Here is a 15,602-nt window from a genome sequence, read left to right as displayed (position 1 = left end):
CTGTCCGCTTGAAGTCCAAGAAGGGTTAACCACCAGTAGGGGGAGTCCTGCTGATGCACATCAACTAGGAACTCCCCCGGGGTCACCGCTCGGGGGCGTGCCTTAGGCCCTCACCTCCATAGGCTTCGGACAGGGCCACCCCCCTGGAATCCTTTACCGGACTACCCTTCAATATGCGGGGCAGGTGATGGCGCTTCTTCCCCTCTTCCATCTACATAACAATACCAATGCCTAACCTCCAATAGCAAGAAAGTTGTGACCGTTTGCTATGAGGTAGGTGAAAAACCAAGTGGCTGGTGCCAATTTGCCAAGTGGAAAAAATTCCTACCAGGCCCCTCAACGGTGACCAACCGAGGTCCATAGCAAGGTCAAGGATGGAAACCTTAAAGGGCGGGAGGGTGGGAAACTGGAGCAGCTGGAGGTGGCAAAAGAGGGAGATCCCCGGCCGCGCCAGTGATAAATAGGGCAGGCCACGCCCCCTGAGCCAGCTGATTGGCTGTCCAGGGGGTGACGCGGCCGGGGATTCCCTCAATTGCGCAGAGGCTGAGAGCCAGCCGCCGCACGCGCGTGGTGGGGGCGTGAAGCCTGCAACCCAACCTCCTTTTGGAGGGCAAAAGTGGCTTTCTGAAATAGTCGTTGCTAGGGTTGAACAAGTTCAGCTTGACAAAGTTCACTGAATCAGTTCGGATATCCCTGAACCCACACCCTGAAGAAATTCCCATAGTTGCCGGGTGAACCAAACATGAATCAAGTTTATTTTGGGGAAGAATTGGCAAGATTTCTATTCCAACTCCAAGCGCATTCTTTTACATGTGTTTCTGACTTTTTAGACAAGTGTTTCTTGGACAAACTTCTTTTTTTGGGGGGGGGGAGTGCCCCCTTGGTTCCACAAACTCACCCCCCAGTGCCCCCTACCCTATAAAAAACATTATTCAGAATGGTGGTATGCAGGACTCACTAAGGAAGAAAATACCACAATGAAACTCAAAACAGTAACAATTAATTGCACGTTTATTCAAAATCACTGAAAACTAATGAGTTCAGTTAATTCAATAAGATGGATGAACTTGATCCAGTGATACCAGCATTTCAAAGCCCGATAGTGATTGACACCTGCAGTGCCATTTGCCTCTTGGCACTACCCACTGGAAAGCACTGTGCTTGGTCTTTAAACTGAAAGACTCTTGGTCTTTTAAGCTTAAAGATCATACGGAACTGTTGGGGAAAGCAAATCAACTATTTGAAGCTGAATTTTATATTTGCTATATCCTTTTGTAGCACCCTGCTTGTGGTTAACGCTTAGCTGGAATGAAATATTCAACGCAGCAATAGAGAAATTAAAATAATAATTTATTTGTCGGACAAATAAATAAGAGGCACAGTGGTATATGGTTACCAAGCTCTGGCCTGGCCTCCTGCCATTATGGCCAGCACTTATATTCCCTCAGCTCAGCCCCCTTGCTCCTCCTTTGGCTGCCTCTGTCCAATCAGCCTGGTTAAAATTCCTATTGGCTGTTTGCTAGAACCAATCATAAAAGATACACCCATTTCCTATTACCTTTTATGGGAGACAAAGAGCTATATTTCCTTCTATTTATAATTGGCAAATAAGTAGTCATATATCTTACATTTACCTCGACCAGGCACCTTAATTACCAGATAACCTTTTGCCCTAGACTAGGCGCCTTAACTAACATTTCATCTTTTGCCCTATTGCCCTATTCACTCCAAAACAAATGGTGGCTAATTTTATCTGAACAGATCTTTTGTTCATCTTCCCACACATTATCAATGAAAGATCTCCTTCTTTGGAGGTCATTAAGCAGAGGCCCGACAACCACACGTCAGGAGTGCTCCGATGGTGCTCTTCCTGCTCGGCAGGGGTTTGGACTCGATGGCCCTTGTGGTCTCTTCCAACTTTATGATTCTATGATTTCTTACTTTCTAAATCCTTTGCATAATTACATTTAAGCCAATATATTTCATAACATATATAGTTTTTTAGAAGAAAGGGAACTTAGCAAAAGCTAAGCTAAATTCTAAAGATTCAAAGATTCAAAGCAGTTTCAGAGAGCTGCTTTGCCTAGTCTAGCTGCTGTTTATTTGCTCTTGCCCTTTTAACCTTAGGAAGATGTGGCTCAAGTTTAATGGGAGGCACAATAATTATTTACTATTTGTTTTTGCAACCTTGATTGTATTCTATAATTTGTATGGTCAGTGTGACCTTTTGCTCCCAGCCTGTTTTATGACCGCAATAAACCAAAGGGGCCTCTGACAAAGACCTTGCCTGCGACAAAGACCTTGCCTGCTGGTTTCCTGTCTCGAAAAGAAACATTTGTGAATTTAAGCTCATTTTTAGAATACAGGAATCTGATCAAAATATAAGCCTTGATTAAAAATGCAGGCTATGATCAGATGCCTCATTCCCCCCTTTCAAGCTCAAGGACCTTCCCAAGTGTCCTTGATAGCTTGACCTTCATCATATTCCTGAGGTAAAGCTCTGTATAGGGCCATGATATGAGGTAGAGTTTCATTTGAAATCATCTTGCTAATTGTACTTCTAAAACATGAAATGATACATGGAACCATACACAAAACCATTACTACTACCGTCAAGAAAAACAAGCAAGACAATAGTATCCCTTTGAGTCATCCCATATCCCATCCTTCCCTTGTTTGTACTGGGACATGTGCTATACTCTCCATCTTTGTGGCCAACACACGGATTGCCTCACCATTATCAGAAATGTTAAAGCAACAGGCATTCCCTGTCAAGTTCAAGACTCCACATAGGCCTCCCTGCCTGGCAAGTACATAATCCATTCCCATTTTCAGCTGCAAAATGGCGGCTCTACTTTCATCCAACTGTTGTGCAATAAGTCTCAAACTCTGGGCCGTTGCATTGGTTACAAGTTCCACTACTGCTTGCAATCGAATTATTCTGTTTAGATTATAAATAGGATCCCGAGCCCCTTGTATGAGCTCATCAGGATTCCAGGAGGCAGGTTCATAATAGGCTATAATGCGCTCTGGTGGCCAATCATCAGTATCGCTCCAACTTTGGGTACTTCCTCCTGCTATATGAGAAATATCAGCGTTTCTTCGTGTACGCTTGGCTGAACTAGTGGGCATAATCCACATTGGTGGTAATACCCATCCCAGGAAACAAGTCCCACTCCATTTGGAAGGGAGTTTCTTGTATGCCCATTCTCCACATATCCACCACAACCATCGGGTCTGAGGTTTTTGGTACGTGGAGTGCATAAGGCGAAATATCAAAAGGGGTACAGAGTTCACAGTGCAGTATGTTAGATTGCCTTTTTCTGTCACAGTTATGTTCCACACCATTTTCCATGCATGAATAAAAGGAGGTGCACAGGGCAAGGTATTCCGAGTTCGATAGGTAGTACCGTTTGCCCAGGTTTGACTATTCTTAATATAATCCCAAGTATAGTGGCAATGAGAAGAGCCTATCATGGTAGAATCAGCTGCCTCTGATGATTTATGTACACAGAATTCCCCTTGTACAGGTATAACTCGTATTGGTTTAGTTGAGTTCCATCCGGGGAAATTCTGTACTTCTGTTTGGTGTGGCATTTCGCTTACCATACCAATGGCATTTAATGGTATTGGTAATAAGGGCATACCTCCCTCTGAATCATCTGGCCCAAGAGAGCAAACAAGGCAATTGGTCCTATTTGTAACATTGGCTACCATCTCAGCTAAGCCTACCCACATATTGTGGTCATGGCGGAATCCATATTTAGCAAATTTGCTCAAATTCAAGGACCCTTCCCCTTCCCAAGGGATCAGGATTAATAATAAAATCATGTTGATGTCTAGTATATGCATTCCTTCCACAAAAGATTACCTTATTGTGATAACAAAAAATATTAGCCCCAATATAATTCCTCCAGTGACAGAAATGGGGAACCACCAAGACCAAAACATATATCCCAAGGATCCTCAATGAGTAATATCTCTGATAATTGTTCCACAGGGGGGGCAGTCAATCAATTGTATAAGAGAATCTTCCCGTTCACAATCGCTGGTTCAGACGCTCCTCAAGCTTCAGGCGTGCGCAGGTCAGCCAGCTTCCAGGTTGTGGCTGCAGCAGGCCAGTCGTCTAATGTTGCCCGTGACCTAGCCCGTTCCCCGTAGGGCTAGATACAGGGGTTTTTGGAGAGAGTCAGTTTTAAAGGATTAGAGGGGTCACCTTTGCACGTCCAACTGCCTTCGGACTTCTTCAAACGGGAGTGATGAATCCAGGGGGTCACCTCAGCTACCTTCACCGCTGTTGGAGTAGAGAGCAAGATGGTGTAAGGTCCACACCACTTAGGTGCAAGTGGATCAGGTTTCCACTCTTTCACCCATACGCTATGCCAGCCTGGAACTGATGAATCGGCTCGGCAATGCTGCACGGCGTGTGCTTGAGGGCCCACCTGTTAAGATAAACAACAACAACAAAAACACGGGAGAGAGACAAAAACACGGGAGAGAGATTGCACTTGTCCCTGTGTCACATGGTCTCCTATTTGTTTGAGGTCAGCTGGAATATCCTGAACAAAGGAGGGTGGCCTCCCATACAGGAGCTCAAAAGGTGACAACTTAAGTCTTTTGTGGGTGCACACTGAACACGAAACAGTGTTATGGGTAACACATCACTGCTGTGGCCAGCATTACCATCTTTTCTTTCTGCCACTTCTTCTTCTCTTGTTTCTCAGCCTCATCCCTATTCCGATAAACTCGGCGTGCAATGGCCATAATTTGGCTCATCAGCATCCCTTCCCATCCTTCTGATTTCTGAATTTTCTTACGAATGTCAGAAGCTCACTGGGCCACAAATGTAGCAGTAATCATTCTGCTGTTTTCAGGGGCTTCAGGGTCAAAAGGAGTCCATATACGATAGGCTTCCTGCAGCCTCTCTAAAAAGTCTCCCGGACTCTCATTTGGTTTCTGTTCTACTTCTGAGACTTTAGACATATTAGTGGGCTTCTGGCATGCCCTGCGGATACCTTGCACAAGCGTCTGGCGGTAGGTGGTAAGCCTGGCCAGGTGCGAAGTTCGAGGTGGCCGTGGTCTGGGTTGCCCGTTAACCAGCACAGGCTCCTCAAGTGCATCAAATACTCTTCTAAGAGGGGCTACTACGTGACCTTTCTCTTCGCTTTGCTCTAGGGGCCTCAAATCATAGGGGATGGTATCTGTCCCAAGGCGTTCTTTTAGCAGCTTTATACGCCTTGCTGTATTGCTTGCTGACCGATCAAGGTCTTCCTGTAACTTCTGTAATAGTTCTCTAGGATTTGGATGTACAGGGGTTTGGGGTGGGCAATTGGTTGGTCCACTAAAGGAGACTGTAGATGGAGTTCTACTGGGACTCACAGGTGGAATAACCACTTCTGCTTGGGCTTTATTATAGGACTCCAAGGCCTCCTGAAGATATTTATCATAATCTATCAAGGAATCAAGTTCTGTGACTCCACCCCCATTATTCGTTCCACTTTCTTGCCTTGGGGTTACAACTGGTGGAGTATTTGGATTAGGCTCCCTTCGATGTGGAGCATAGGGTGGAGGTGGAAGCACCTCTTCCTCTGGTCCCTCAAAAATGGGTTTGAGTTTATTTGGCAAGATTCCTTTCCTAGCTTCGGCTTTTACAGCCAATAATTTGCATCGTTGGACTTTGCATTCCCTTATCCATGGAGGATTTTTATTTAATGTGCTCAGCCAAGAATCTATATATGAAAATTGTTCTGGGCACCCTCCAGGTTTTTTTGGCGATATTAGACCAAAGTTTGCTTACTAAATTTATATCAAAGGTTCCCTGAGATGGCCATTCAGTATTTTGTTTCGGCCACTCTAATTCACATAACGTTCTCAAGCGCTCTGGCGTCATTTTGACTCCATATGCTCCTGAGAAGGCTTTCTTAAAATTATTTAACATACATTCAAGAGGTGTATTTCCCCCCTTTGAACCTCCAACTCCCATTATATGGGCCTGTGAAGTATCCACTCAGTCACTCACACACTCGCCTTACTGAGAAACGAAGTAGTACCCACTCCACACTTACAGATTGTACTTTCTCACACATACAATGCGCTGGATACTTCACCACACTCTACCTCCCAACCTTTCCCTTTTCCCTACATCAGATCACCATCTGATGTACCCAGCCATGTAGCGTACTCAGTTTCCCCTTACTGAGACGCAGAAGTTTGATCAGGACTTCTCTTCCTCCTAATTAATTGGAGGGCCAAACCCTTTTTGCACTTACCCTTAGCTGGTTCCCAGTTTATTTCTCTGGTTCCCCCCGGTCCGTCGCCGTCGGTGGGCAGGGTATCAGACAGACGAGACTTCTGCGTTCCCCTGGAAAAAATGTTCCAGTGCGCGCTGGGTAAGCAGTTAGTGGTCCTCCCTCTTGTACCCTGCCCAGTAAGGCGAAGGGGCTGCGTTCCAGCAGACCACTTATCCGAGTCACAGAGGCACCATAAAATGTAGCACCCTGCTTGTGGTTAACGCTTAGCTGGAATGAAATATTCAACGCAGCAATAGAGAAATTAAAATAATAATTTATTTGTCGGACAAATAAATAAGAGGCACAGTGGTATATGGTTACCAAGCTCTGGCCTGGCCTCCTGCCATTATGGCCAGCACTTATATTCCCTCAGCTCAGCCCCCTTGCTCCTCCTTTGGCTGCCTCTGTCCAATCAGCCTGGTTAAAATTCCTATTGGCTGTTTGCTAGAACCAATCATAAAAGATACACCCATTTCCTATTACCTTTTATGGGAGACAAAGAGCTATATTTCCTTCTATTTATAATTGGCAAATAAGTAGTCATATATCTTACATTTACCTCGACCAGGCACCTTAATTACCAGATAACCTTTTGCCCTAGACTAGGCGCCTTAACTAACATTTCATCTTTTGCCCTATTGCCCTATTCACTCCAAAACAAATGGTGGCTAATTTTATCTGAACAGATCTTTTGTTCATCTTCCCACACATTATCAATGAAAGATCTCCTTCTTTGGAGGTCATTAAGCAGAGGCCCGACAACCACACGTCAGGAGTGCTCCGATGGTGCTCTTCCTGCTCGGCAGGGGTTTGGACTCGATGGCCCTTGTGGTCTCTTCCAACTTTATGATTCTATGATTTCTTACTTTCTAAATCCTTTGCATAATTACATTTAAGCCAATATATTTCATAACATATATAGTTTTTTAGAAGAAAGGGAACTTAGCAAAAGCTAAGCTAAATTCTAAAGATTCAAAGATTCAAAGCAGTTTCAGAGAGCTGCTTTGCCTAGTCTAGCTGCTGTTTATTTGCTCTTGCCCTTTTAACCTTAGGAAGATGTGGCTCAAGTTTAATGGGAGGCACAATAATTATTTACTATTTGTTTTTGCAACCTTGATTGTATTCTATAATTTGTATGGTCAGTGTGACCTTTTGCTCCCAGCCTGTTTTATGACCGCAATAAACCAAAGGGGCCTCTGACAAAGACCTTGCCTGCGACAAAGACCTTGCCTGCTGGTTTCCTGTCTCGAAAAGAAACATTTGTGAATTTAAGCTCATTTTTAGAATACAGGAATCTGATCAAAATATAAGCCTTGATTAAAAATGCAGGCTATGATCAGATGCCTCACTTTAAAAAGTGAGTTTAGCCTCCATTACTGCTTTGGGTATCTAGAAATCTCAGAAATGGACATTGCAGCTGCAGTCACAAATGTCTGAATTTGCATCTGTTGGCATCTCATAGTTTCTAAATTTTCCGCTTTCATTGCTGTGTGATGATTGGGTAGGGACAACTGCAGAATTCATAGAATCAAAGCAGTGCTCTCTTCCTCCACGATGTGTGCCGTGGTGCTCATATGATCTGACACAAAGCTGACTAGTTTTGCATCTTTTTAACAGCTTGACTTTCCTCTGCACTGCTTCCTAGGCTGCTGGTGGCAGGTTGAGTGATAGCTAGGAGGATTCTTGCTGACGCAGACACTTTGCAGGCTTCCCAGAATGCTTTGTGGCTCCTGATACTTCCCTCTAATAACATTAAGATCTTCATCAGAGGAACTGCAATGTGCGGCAGAGAGGAAATATGGGGAGGAGAGCTCGATATTTCTGACAATATCACCTCTGTGGCCACGGGAGGAAGGGAATGACGAGATTTCCATGAAAGCAATAGCCAGCTTTGGTAATGGGACCTCCTATCAAGAAACTGGAGAATCACACCCATTCACCAACAAAGAGATAGCAAATTATCATGGGGTGAGCTCCTGGGTTCTTGGGGATCTAGGAAAGGATACTGGCTCCCTGACCGTGTCCCCTAATGACACCTCGTAAAGGTAATCCACTAAAAAAAATTGGTACCTGTAGATTTATTTATTTTTTTAAGTGAAGGAATTGCATTTGTAAAGGTGAAGGTAAAGGGACCCCTGACCATTAGTCATGACCGACTCTGGGGTTGTGGTGCTCATCTCACTTTATTGGCCAAGGGAGCCGGCGTACAGCTTCCGGGTCATGTGGCCAGCATGACTAAGCCGCTTCTGGCGAACCAGAGCAGCACACGGAAATGCCGTTTACCTTCCCGCTGGAGTGGTACCTATGTATCTACTTGCACTTTGACGTGCTTTTGAACTGCTAGGTTGGCAGGAGCAGGGACCGAGCAATGGGAGCTCACCCCGTCGCGGAGATTCGAACCGCCGACCTTCCGATTGGCAAGTCCGAGGCTCTGTGGTTTAACCCACAGCGCCACCCGCGTCCCGAATTGCATTTGATTATGGATAAATAAATAACGCTAACATATATTCTCCAAATTGGGTTTTTAAGATATGGAGGTAGTTCTGAAAACACCCGGGCTGTGGATCAGTCCAAAAAAATACCTATTTCTTTCTGGAGTTGACTTCTGGGGAAAGAAAAGTGCACATGCAAAACTGAGTGTGCTTCCAGATGAGAGTTTATTGCAGGCTTGTTGCTTCTAATGCATGCATCTTCTCCCTCCAGTGCTATGTGATGATGTTGGCGTGGTATTTCCATCCCATTTGAGCCAGATTTTTTTTGGGAAATACAGTAAGCAAAAAACTCCCCCACCAGCAATAAACAATAGCAGCAACCATAAATAACAACAACAAAAACCTGTTGCTTGCAACCCATTTGCAATATCTTTGCGATGCATTTGCAAATGAAGTCCCTGTCTGGGAACACCCTGATACTAAAGGATTGCCTTTCCTGTGTCGCCATGCTGGATTTATCGTACTTTCTTCGCTGCAGGAAATAGTCACCATTGTGGTCTTCGGTGTGGAGTATTTTGTAAGGATCTGGGCTGCTGGCTGCTGCTGCCGATACCGTGGCTGGAGAGGAAGGTTGAAGTTCGCCCGAAAACCCTTCTGTGTCATCGGTAAGAAGTGCTTTTTGGCTGAGTTGGCTGCTTCTGGTTGCGAATTGTTAGGTACTGAAGCTCTCACCCTGGGCCAGCAGGGGGATACTGTAGATAGTTTTCACTCAGGTCCACATATGCAAATAGGGGATTGAAAGTGATGTTCAGTGATTGGCTAGTTACAGAAAGTTGCTACTGTAGCGTTGTAGTGGAGCTCTATATAAGCAGGCTGGCTGAACCCATCAGTTCAGTTCTGTTCTGGTCTGTGAATAAACTGTTTGTACAGTGGAACCTTGGTTCTCAAATGCCTTAATTGATGAACAAATCGGCTCCTGAACACCGAAAACACGGAACTAAGTGTTCTGGTTTTCGAATGTTTTTCAGAAGCTGAACGTCTGAAGCAGCTGTCAGCTATTGTTTCCAGGGCACCTGCGCCAATCGGAAGCCGTGCCTTGGTTTTCGAACATTTTGGGAGTCGATCGGACTTCCGGAATGGATTAAGTTCAAGAACCAAGGTTCCACTGTACAAATATAAATACAAATAATAAAAACAACCTTTCTTCTCTTTCCATCCTTGCTTATCCATACACAGACATCATGGTGTTAATTGCTTCCATTGCTGTGCTGGCTGCTGGGTCCCAGGGGAATGTCTTTGCCACCTCTGCACTCAGAAGTTTGAGATTTCTGCAGATCCTGCGCATGATCCGAATGGACCGCCGAGGAGGCACTTGGAAGCTTCTCGGGTCGGTGGTGTATGCCCACAGCAAGGTGAGCAGCAGAGACCTGGGTAATAATAATAATAATAATAATAATAATAATAATAATATCTTTATTGTCATTGCCCCCTCTCAGGGACAACGAAATTACTTGACTGCTCCATAAAAACACTAATTAAAACAATACAGTATAGTACAGCAAGGAAGATTAGATGACTTTCAAAGTCCAGGCTTCCCATTCAGGGCTGAGATCGCTCTGGAGAAGAAGCTGTTCTTAAGACGGCTCGTTCTTGTCTTCATCGTCCTGTATCTCCGTCCCGACGGCAGGAGCTCGAAGAGACAGTGACCAGGATGCGATGGATCTTTTACTATGTCCAGTGCCTTCCTATGGCACCTTGTGGCATAAATCTGCTCTAAGGTGGAGAGTGGGCAGCCAACAATGCTCTCTGCTGCCTTAACAACTCTGCACAACCCCATCCTGTCCTGGGTAGTACAGCTTCCGTACCACACACATAAGCCATAAGTGAGCACGCTCTCAATGGCACAGTGATAGAAGGCAAGCAGCAGTTTCTTCGGAAGATGGTTTTTCCTTAGAATTCTCAAAAAGTACAGTCTCTGCTGCGCCTTCTTCACAAGCCCCCTTGTGTTGACACTCCAGGACAGATCCTCTTGTAATTCAATGCCCAAAAATCTGAACGTTGTTACCCTCTCCACACAGACCCCATCAATCAAAAGTGGCTGGATATTGCTCTTGTGTCTCCTGAAGTCCACCACAAGCTCCTTTGTCTTCCTTGTATTTATGAGCAAGTTAGCTCTGCACCACTCTGTCAGCCGCTCCACCTCATCTCTATAGTCCGTTTCACCCTCCCTTTCAGGGATGAGCCCAATCACGGTTGTGTCATCTGCATATTTGACAACCCTATTACTAGGGTGAGCAGCGACACAATCGTACGTGTAGAGAATATAAAGGAGCGGACTGAGTACGCATCCCTGTGGTGTTCCTATGTTAGTCTTAAGCATTTTAGAGGTATAAGGGCCCAACCGAACCCTCTGGGGGCGGTCTGACAAAAAGTCCAATATCCACCCACAAAGTGATAACGGAAGCCCCAGATCTTCCAGTTTAGACATCAGACGCTGTGGTAGAATGGTATTAAATGCCGAGCTGAAATCTAAAAAAAGCAGTCTGGCATAACCCCCCCGCTGCTCCAAATGTGCAAGGACGGCATGGAGGGCAATCGCCACAGCGTCCTCTGTCGATCTTTTCGTTTTATAAGCAAATTGGAATGTGTCCAGTCCCTCTGGTAGGCAGGCAGCCCTTGTTATATAGCCTGATTTGATTTAATAAGTTGCATGCCACTTTCCCATCAACCGTGGCTGATGATCGTCACGAGGGCATTAAAAAAATGAGCAAACATTTCTGCTGCTGCAAATAGGACTCATGGGAGCTGCAGTCCCTGAGATCTGGAAGGCACCTGTTTTGCAAAGGCTGCTCTGTGCATTACGGAAAAACCGTTGCATTTGAGACGTGCTGTTCCATTCTTTCTTCTTCATTGTGTTGCAGGAGCTGATCACTGCCTGGTATATTGGTTTCCTTTGCCTCATTCTAGCCTCCTTCCTGGTGTACTTGGCTGAGAAGGGAGAAAACGATCACTTTGACACCTATGCAGATGCACTCTGGTGGGGCTTGGTGAGTATCGCCTTGAGGTCAATTTCTTGCCATGATGTGGATATCTGCTCCTGCTCCTTCTTCTCTTGTGATTTCAGCTTGCACTTTCAGACTCTTTTGAGGGCCAAACTTGGTGTGAGATAATGGTGTGAACTGTGCATCTCCTTCAGGCTGCTTGCCAATAGCCGATACAGTGGTACTTTGGTTTTCAAATGCCTCAGTACTCAAACAACTTGGAACCTAAACACTGCAAACCCAGAAGTTGTGAGTGTGCTTTGTAAAATTAACGAAGACTCTCTGCTAGAAGAGCGTGAATACTTGTGAATACTTGTGAGCTTTGTACAGAAGCAAGGCGAGATGGTGCTTTTGTTCTGCCTTTGTCTTCCTGTGCGCAGATTATCGGATTAAGAGAATAACAAAGTGACAATTAGCGAGGTTCTCTGGCAGATGCAGTTGCCCTTTTGTTTCCCCTGTTTTTCTCGATCTCGTTCAGGTGTGGAGTTTGGGCCTTCCTTGCAAAGTGCGTGGAATAAGCCACAGATGGAGGAACGAATCAAAATTCAAACGGCTCCCAAGTTTGGAAAGAAAAATGAATCAGTTAGTCTGTTACATCAACGGAGTGAGCCGTAGGGGGTGGGAAAAGCAGCCTGCTCTCCAAGATTTGCAAGCGGAATGCAAAGCAGCAAAGGGGAGTGGAGTCTGTAGACTTTAATGAAAATCCCAAAGGTCTTTCGCAAGGATGGTGTGTGTGTGTGTGTGTGTGTGTGTGTGTGTGTGCTGCTGCCTGTGACTTTTAGAAAGGGTATTATATTTCGTGTTATAACATCACAGTGTGGAGACGGCTCAGGCCTATAATTAGTTAAAAATAGTATTAAAAATGGCATGGATGTTGTAGGAGGAGATTTGCATTACTCATCGCCAGGGATGTGATGGGCACCATCTGGTAGGTGCCAACAATGTACCTATAGTCTACGCATTTCTACAACTGAAGCGTGACGTGGGAGAAAAAAAAGAAATGCAACCACATGGTGCTGACATTTCCCATTCCCCAAATGCTGCATTTTGAGTGTTGGGAAAATGTGGTGTTGCTGCAAGAGAAGTATTTCGGAGGTCCAGCACCGAGAGCCTTCTAGAGGTTCCCTCACTGCTGTTACCGGAAAAATCCGAGGGCTCCCTTGGACAAAAAGTAAAGACACCAACCAGAGTAAATTGGAGCAAATCAGCAGCCTGTAGGCTTGGTCTTTATTGAAGAAAGACTGTCGCGACAGGGTGCTCCCCTCACTTGCAGGTGAGAGGAAAGACCCAGAAAGATGGTGTGCAAGACCTTATAAATTCCCACCCTGTAGGTCAAGCCCACCCCCAGAAACATCATGCATACATTACAGAAAGGAGGGGTTGAGGGAGGAGTTGTGGTGGTAACCTGAGTGTCCTGTCACCTGGCTGATTCCCTTCTCTCCCCCTTCCACATGAGTCACTTCCAGGAGACAAAGGGGAGTTGGCAGTTTCCTGCCCCCAGAGCGAAGATCTGATTATTGTCCTTTGTTTCAGTCCATGCTGAATCCACTCCCATATGCAAGCTCTTTGTGATCTTGATTGTCTTCTGTCTAGGACCATCAGGGTTGGCATAGCAACTGGGCAGGGCTCCTGTGGATGTGCTGGGATGGTGAAGGGATTATGGCTGGCCTGTATCAAACCTTCCCCATTTTGTAGTCCTTCCTTCATGGAGTAAAATAAAAGTGGAACAGTGCAAATCCGATGTATGGTTGATTTTCTATGAATTTATAACAGAAGCGTAGCGTATGTAGTGTGTGATTGTGAGTGTGTGTGAAGTTTGTACAAACTGAATGATGGGGGGGGGTTCCTGCTACACTGCGAGAAGTGAGGTTGCAGGGAACCAGGCAGAGGGCCTTCTCGGTGGTAGCACCCGCCCTGTGGAACGCCCTCCCTTCAGATGTGAAGGAAATAAACAACTACTGTGGTACCTTGGGTTAAGTACTTAATTCATTCCGGAGGTCCATACTTAACCTGAAACTGTTCTTAACCTGAAGCACCACTATAGCTAATGGGGCCTCCTGCTGCTGCCGCGCCGCTGGAGCACGATTTCTGTTCTCATCCTGAAGCAAAATTCTTAACCTGAAGCACTATTTCTGGGTTAGTAGAGTCTGTAACCTGAAGCGTATGTAACCCAAGGTACCACTGTATCTGTCTTTTAGAAGACATCTAAAGGCAGCCCTGTTTAGGGACGTTTTTAGGGATTGTTGTTTTATTGTGTTTTCAATATCCTGTTGGAAGCTGCCCGGAGTGGCTGGGGAGACCCGGCAAAATGGGTGGGGTATAAGAATTATTCTTATTATTACTATTTTCTTTGATGTTAGATGCTTTGCATTGGCTGAGCCAGTGTTGGTGAACTGACTTCTTGTTGTAGAGGTCGCTCCTGGTAACCGAGATGAAGAGGAATTGGGGAGGTTGGCTTGGTGTGGGCACGGTGGCAGACCCACTCTGACTCTCCTGCTGCTGTGCCCGCACTGTAGTGACCTCTTCACCCCTTCACCTTTTCGGTTACCAGCAGCAATCTCCATATTAGGAAGCCAGGTGAGCAATGATTCCCCACTCAACTCCACCTGTTTGCTGCTCTTCCCCCCTGCCCATTTTACAAAATTGAGTTTTAATAACAACAGGTAGGCTTATGCAAAAAGAAATGAAAGAAAAACTAGGGTTAATAATAATAATAATAATAATAATAATAATAATAATAATAGATTAGTTGTCACATTGTCAGTAAAGAAATATGTGATTTACTGAGTCAATAATAAAACTTGCATGCCGATTTTTGTTTCAAACTATGGCTGTCTAGAAAAAACAAAGCCATTGCCCCAAGCCTGGGGGTCCTTTGCCAGCTTGGAAAAGAGCTGATCTGCATTGATTAGCAAAATGCTAATTGCCTTGTGAGAATGGTAGGCGCTTTGGCAATTTTGGCCTTGCAGTAAACTCCCAACCTCCCTAGCCGTATCCCTGAATTCTCTCCCCACTTCCCCTAGCTCCTATTTTAGGACTGCAATACTAGGAAGAAAGGGAGAAAATCTGAGCTTTTAATGAGGGGGTGTGAAGCAGCCATTAATTTGTCCCTTCTGGCTAATGAGCTGTTTAAAATGGGAAGCAGGTCAGCAGGAGTTGCTGGAGAGATTCACACTGGATAGACTTGGAGTGCATGGTGGTCGAATAACGTTTGATGGGGTGAAAGGACTCCTGATTAACTTTCAGCCATTCTGGAATCGCCTTTCCTCTGCACTGGATTAGAGCACAGTGCTGACAATGCCAAGATTGCAGGTCCGATCTCTGTACGGGACAGCTGCAAATTCCTGTATTGCAGAGGGTTGGACTTGTTAGAAGAAAAAAAACTGCTCCCTTTCCCTTATGGGGTATTCCGGAGCCCGCATAGAGTCCTTGAGGGTTCCCTATCAGTTGGAGGAAATAACAGAGGCCAACCACTTGGGACTACTGCAATGCGCTCTATGTGGGGCTACCTTTGAAGGTGACCTGGAAACTACAACTAATCCAGAACGCGGCAGCTAGACTGGTGACTGGGAGTGGCCGCTGAGACCACATAACACCGGTCTTGAAAGACCAACATTGGCTCCCAGTACGTTTCCGAGCACAATTCAAAGTCTTGGTGCTGACCTTTAAAGCCCTAAACGGCCTTGGTCCAGTATATCTGAAGGAGCGTCTCCACCCCCATCGTTCTACCCGGACACTGAAGTCCAGCGCCGAGGGCCTTCTGGCAGTTCCCTCACTGGGAGAAGCTAAGTTACAGGGAACCAGGCAGAGGGCCTTCTCAGTAGTGGCGCCCGCCCTGT

General features: G+C 45.5%; 1 protein-coding gene across 8 annotated transcripts in view; it reads left to right on the top strand.

Moving 5' to 3' along the window:
- KCNQ2 (potassium voltage-gated channel subfamily Q member 2) overlaps nucleotides 1–15,602 on the top strand; it is a 154,034-nt gene that overhangs the window by 52,728 nt on the left and 85,704 nt on the right. For all 8 annotated transcript variants that reach the window (XM_053394495.1, XM_053394494.1, XM_053394497.1 and 5 more), the window contains exons 3-5: nucleotides 9,261–9,387; nucleotides 9,959–10,134; nucleotides 11,644–11,769. In XM_053394495.1, the coding sequence (XP_053250470.1) occupies nucleotides 9,261–9,387; nucleotides 9,959–10,134; nucleotides 11,644–11,769 (429 nt within the window). The remainder of the gene's footprint in view (nucleotides 1–9,260; nucleotides 9,388–9,958; nucleotides 10,135–11,643; nucleotides 11,770–15,602) is intronic.

Source organism: Podarcis raffonei, chromosome 6 (assembly GCF_027172205.1).
Source record: "Podarcis raffonei isolate rPodRaf1 chromosome 6, rPodRaf1.pri, whole genome shotgun sequence".
Lineage (NCBI taxonomy): Eukaryota > Metazoa > Chordata > Lepidosauria > Squamata > Lacertidae > Podarcis > Podarcis raffonei.
The sequence above is the reverse complement of the archived record's forward strand: the minus strand, read 5'-3'. Positions and strand labels throughout refer to the sequence as shown.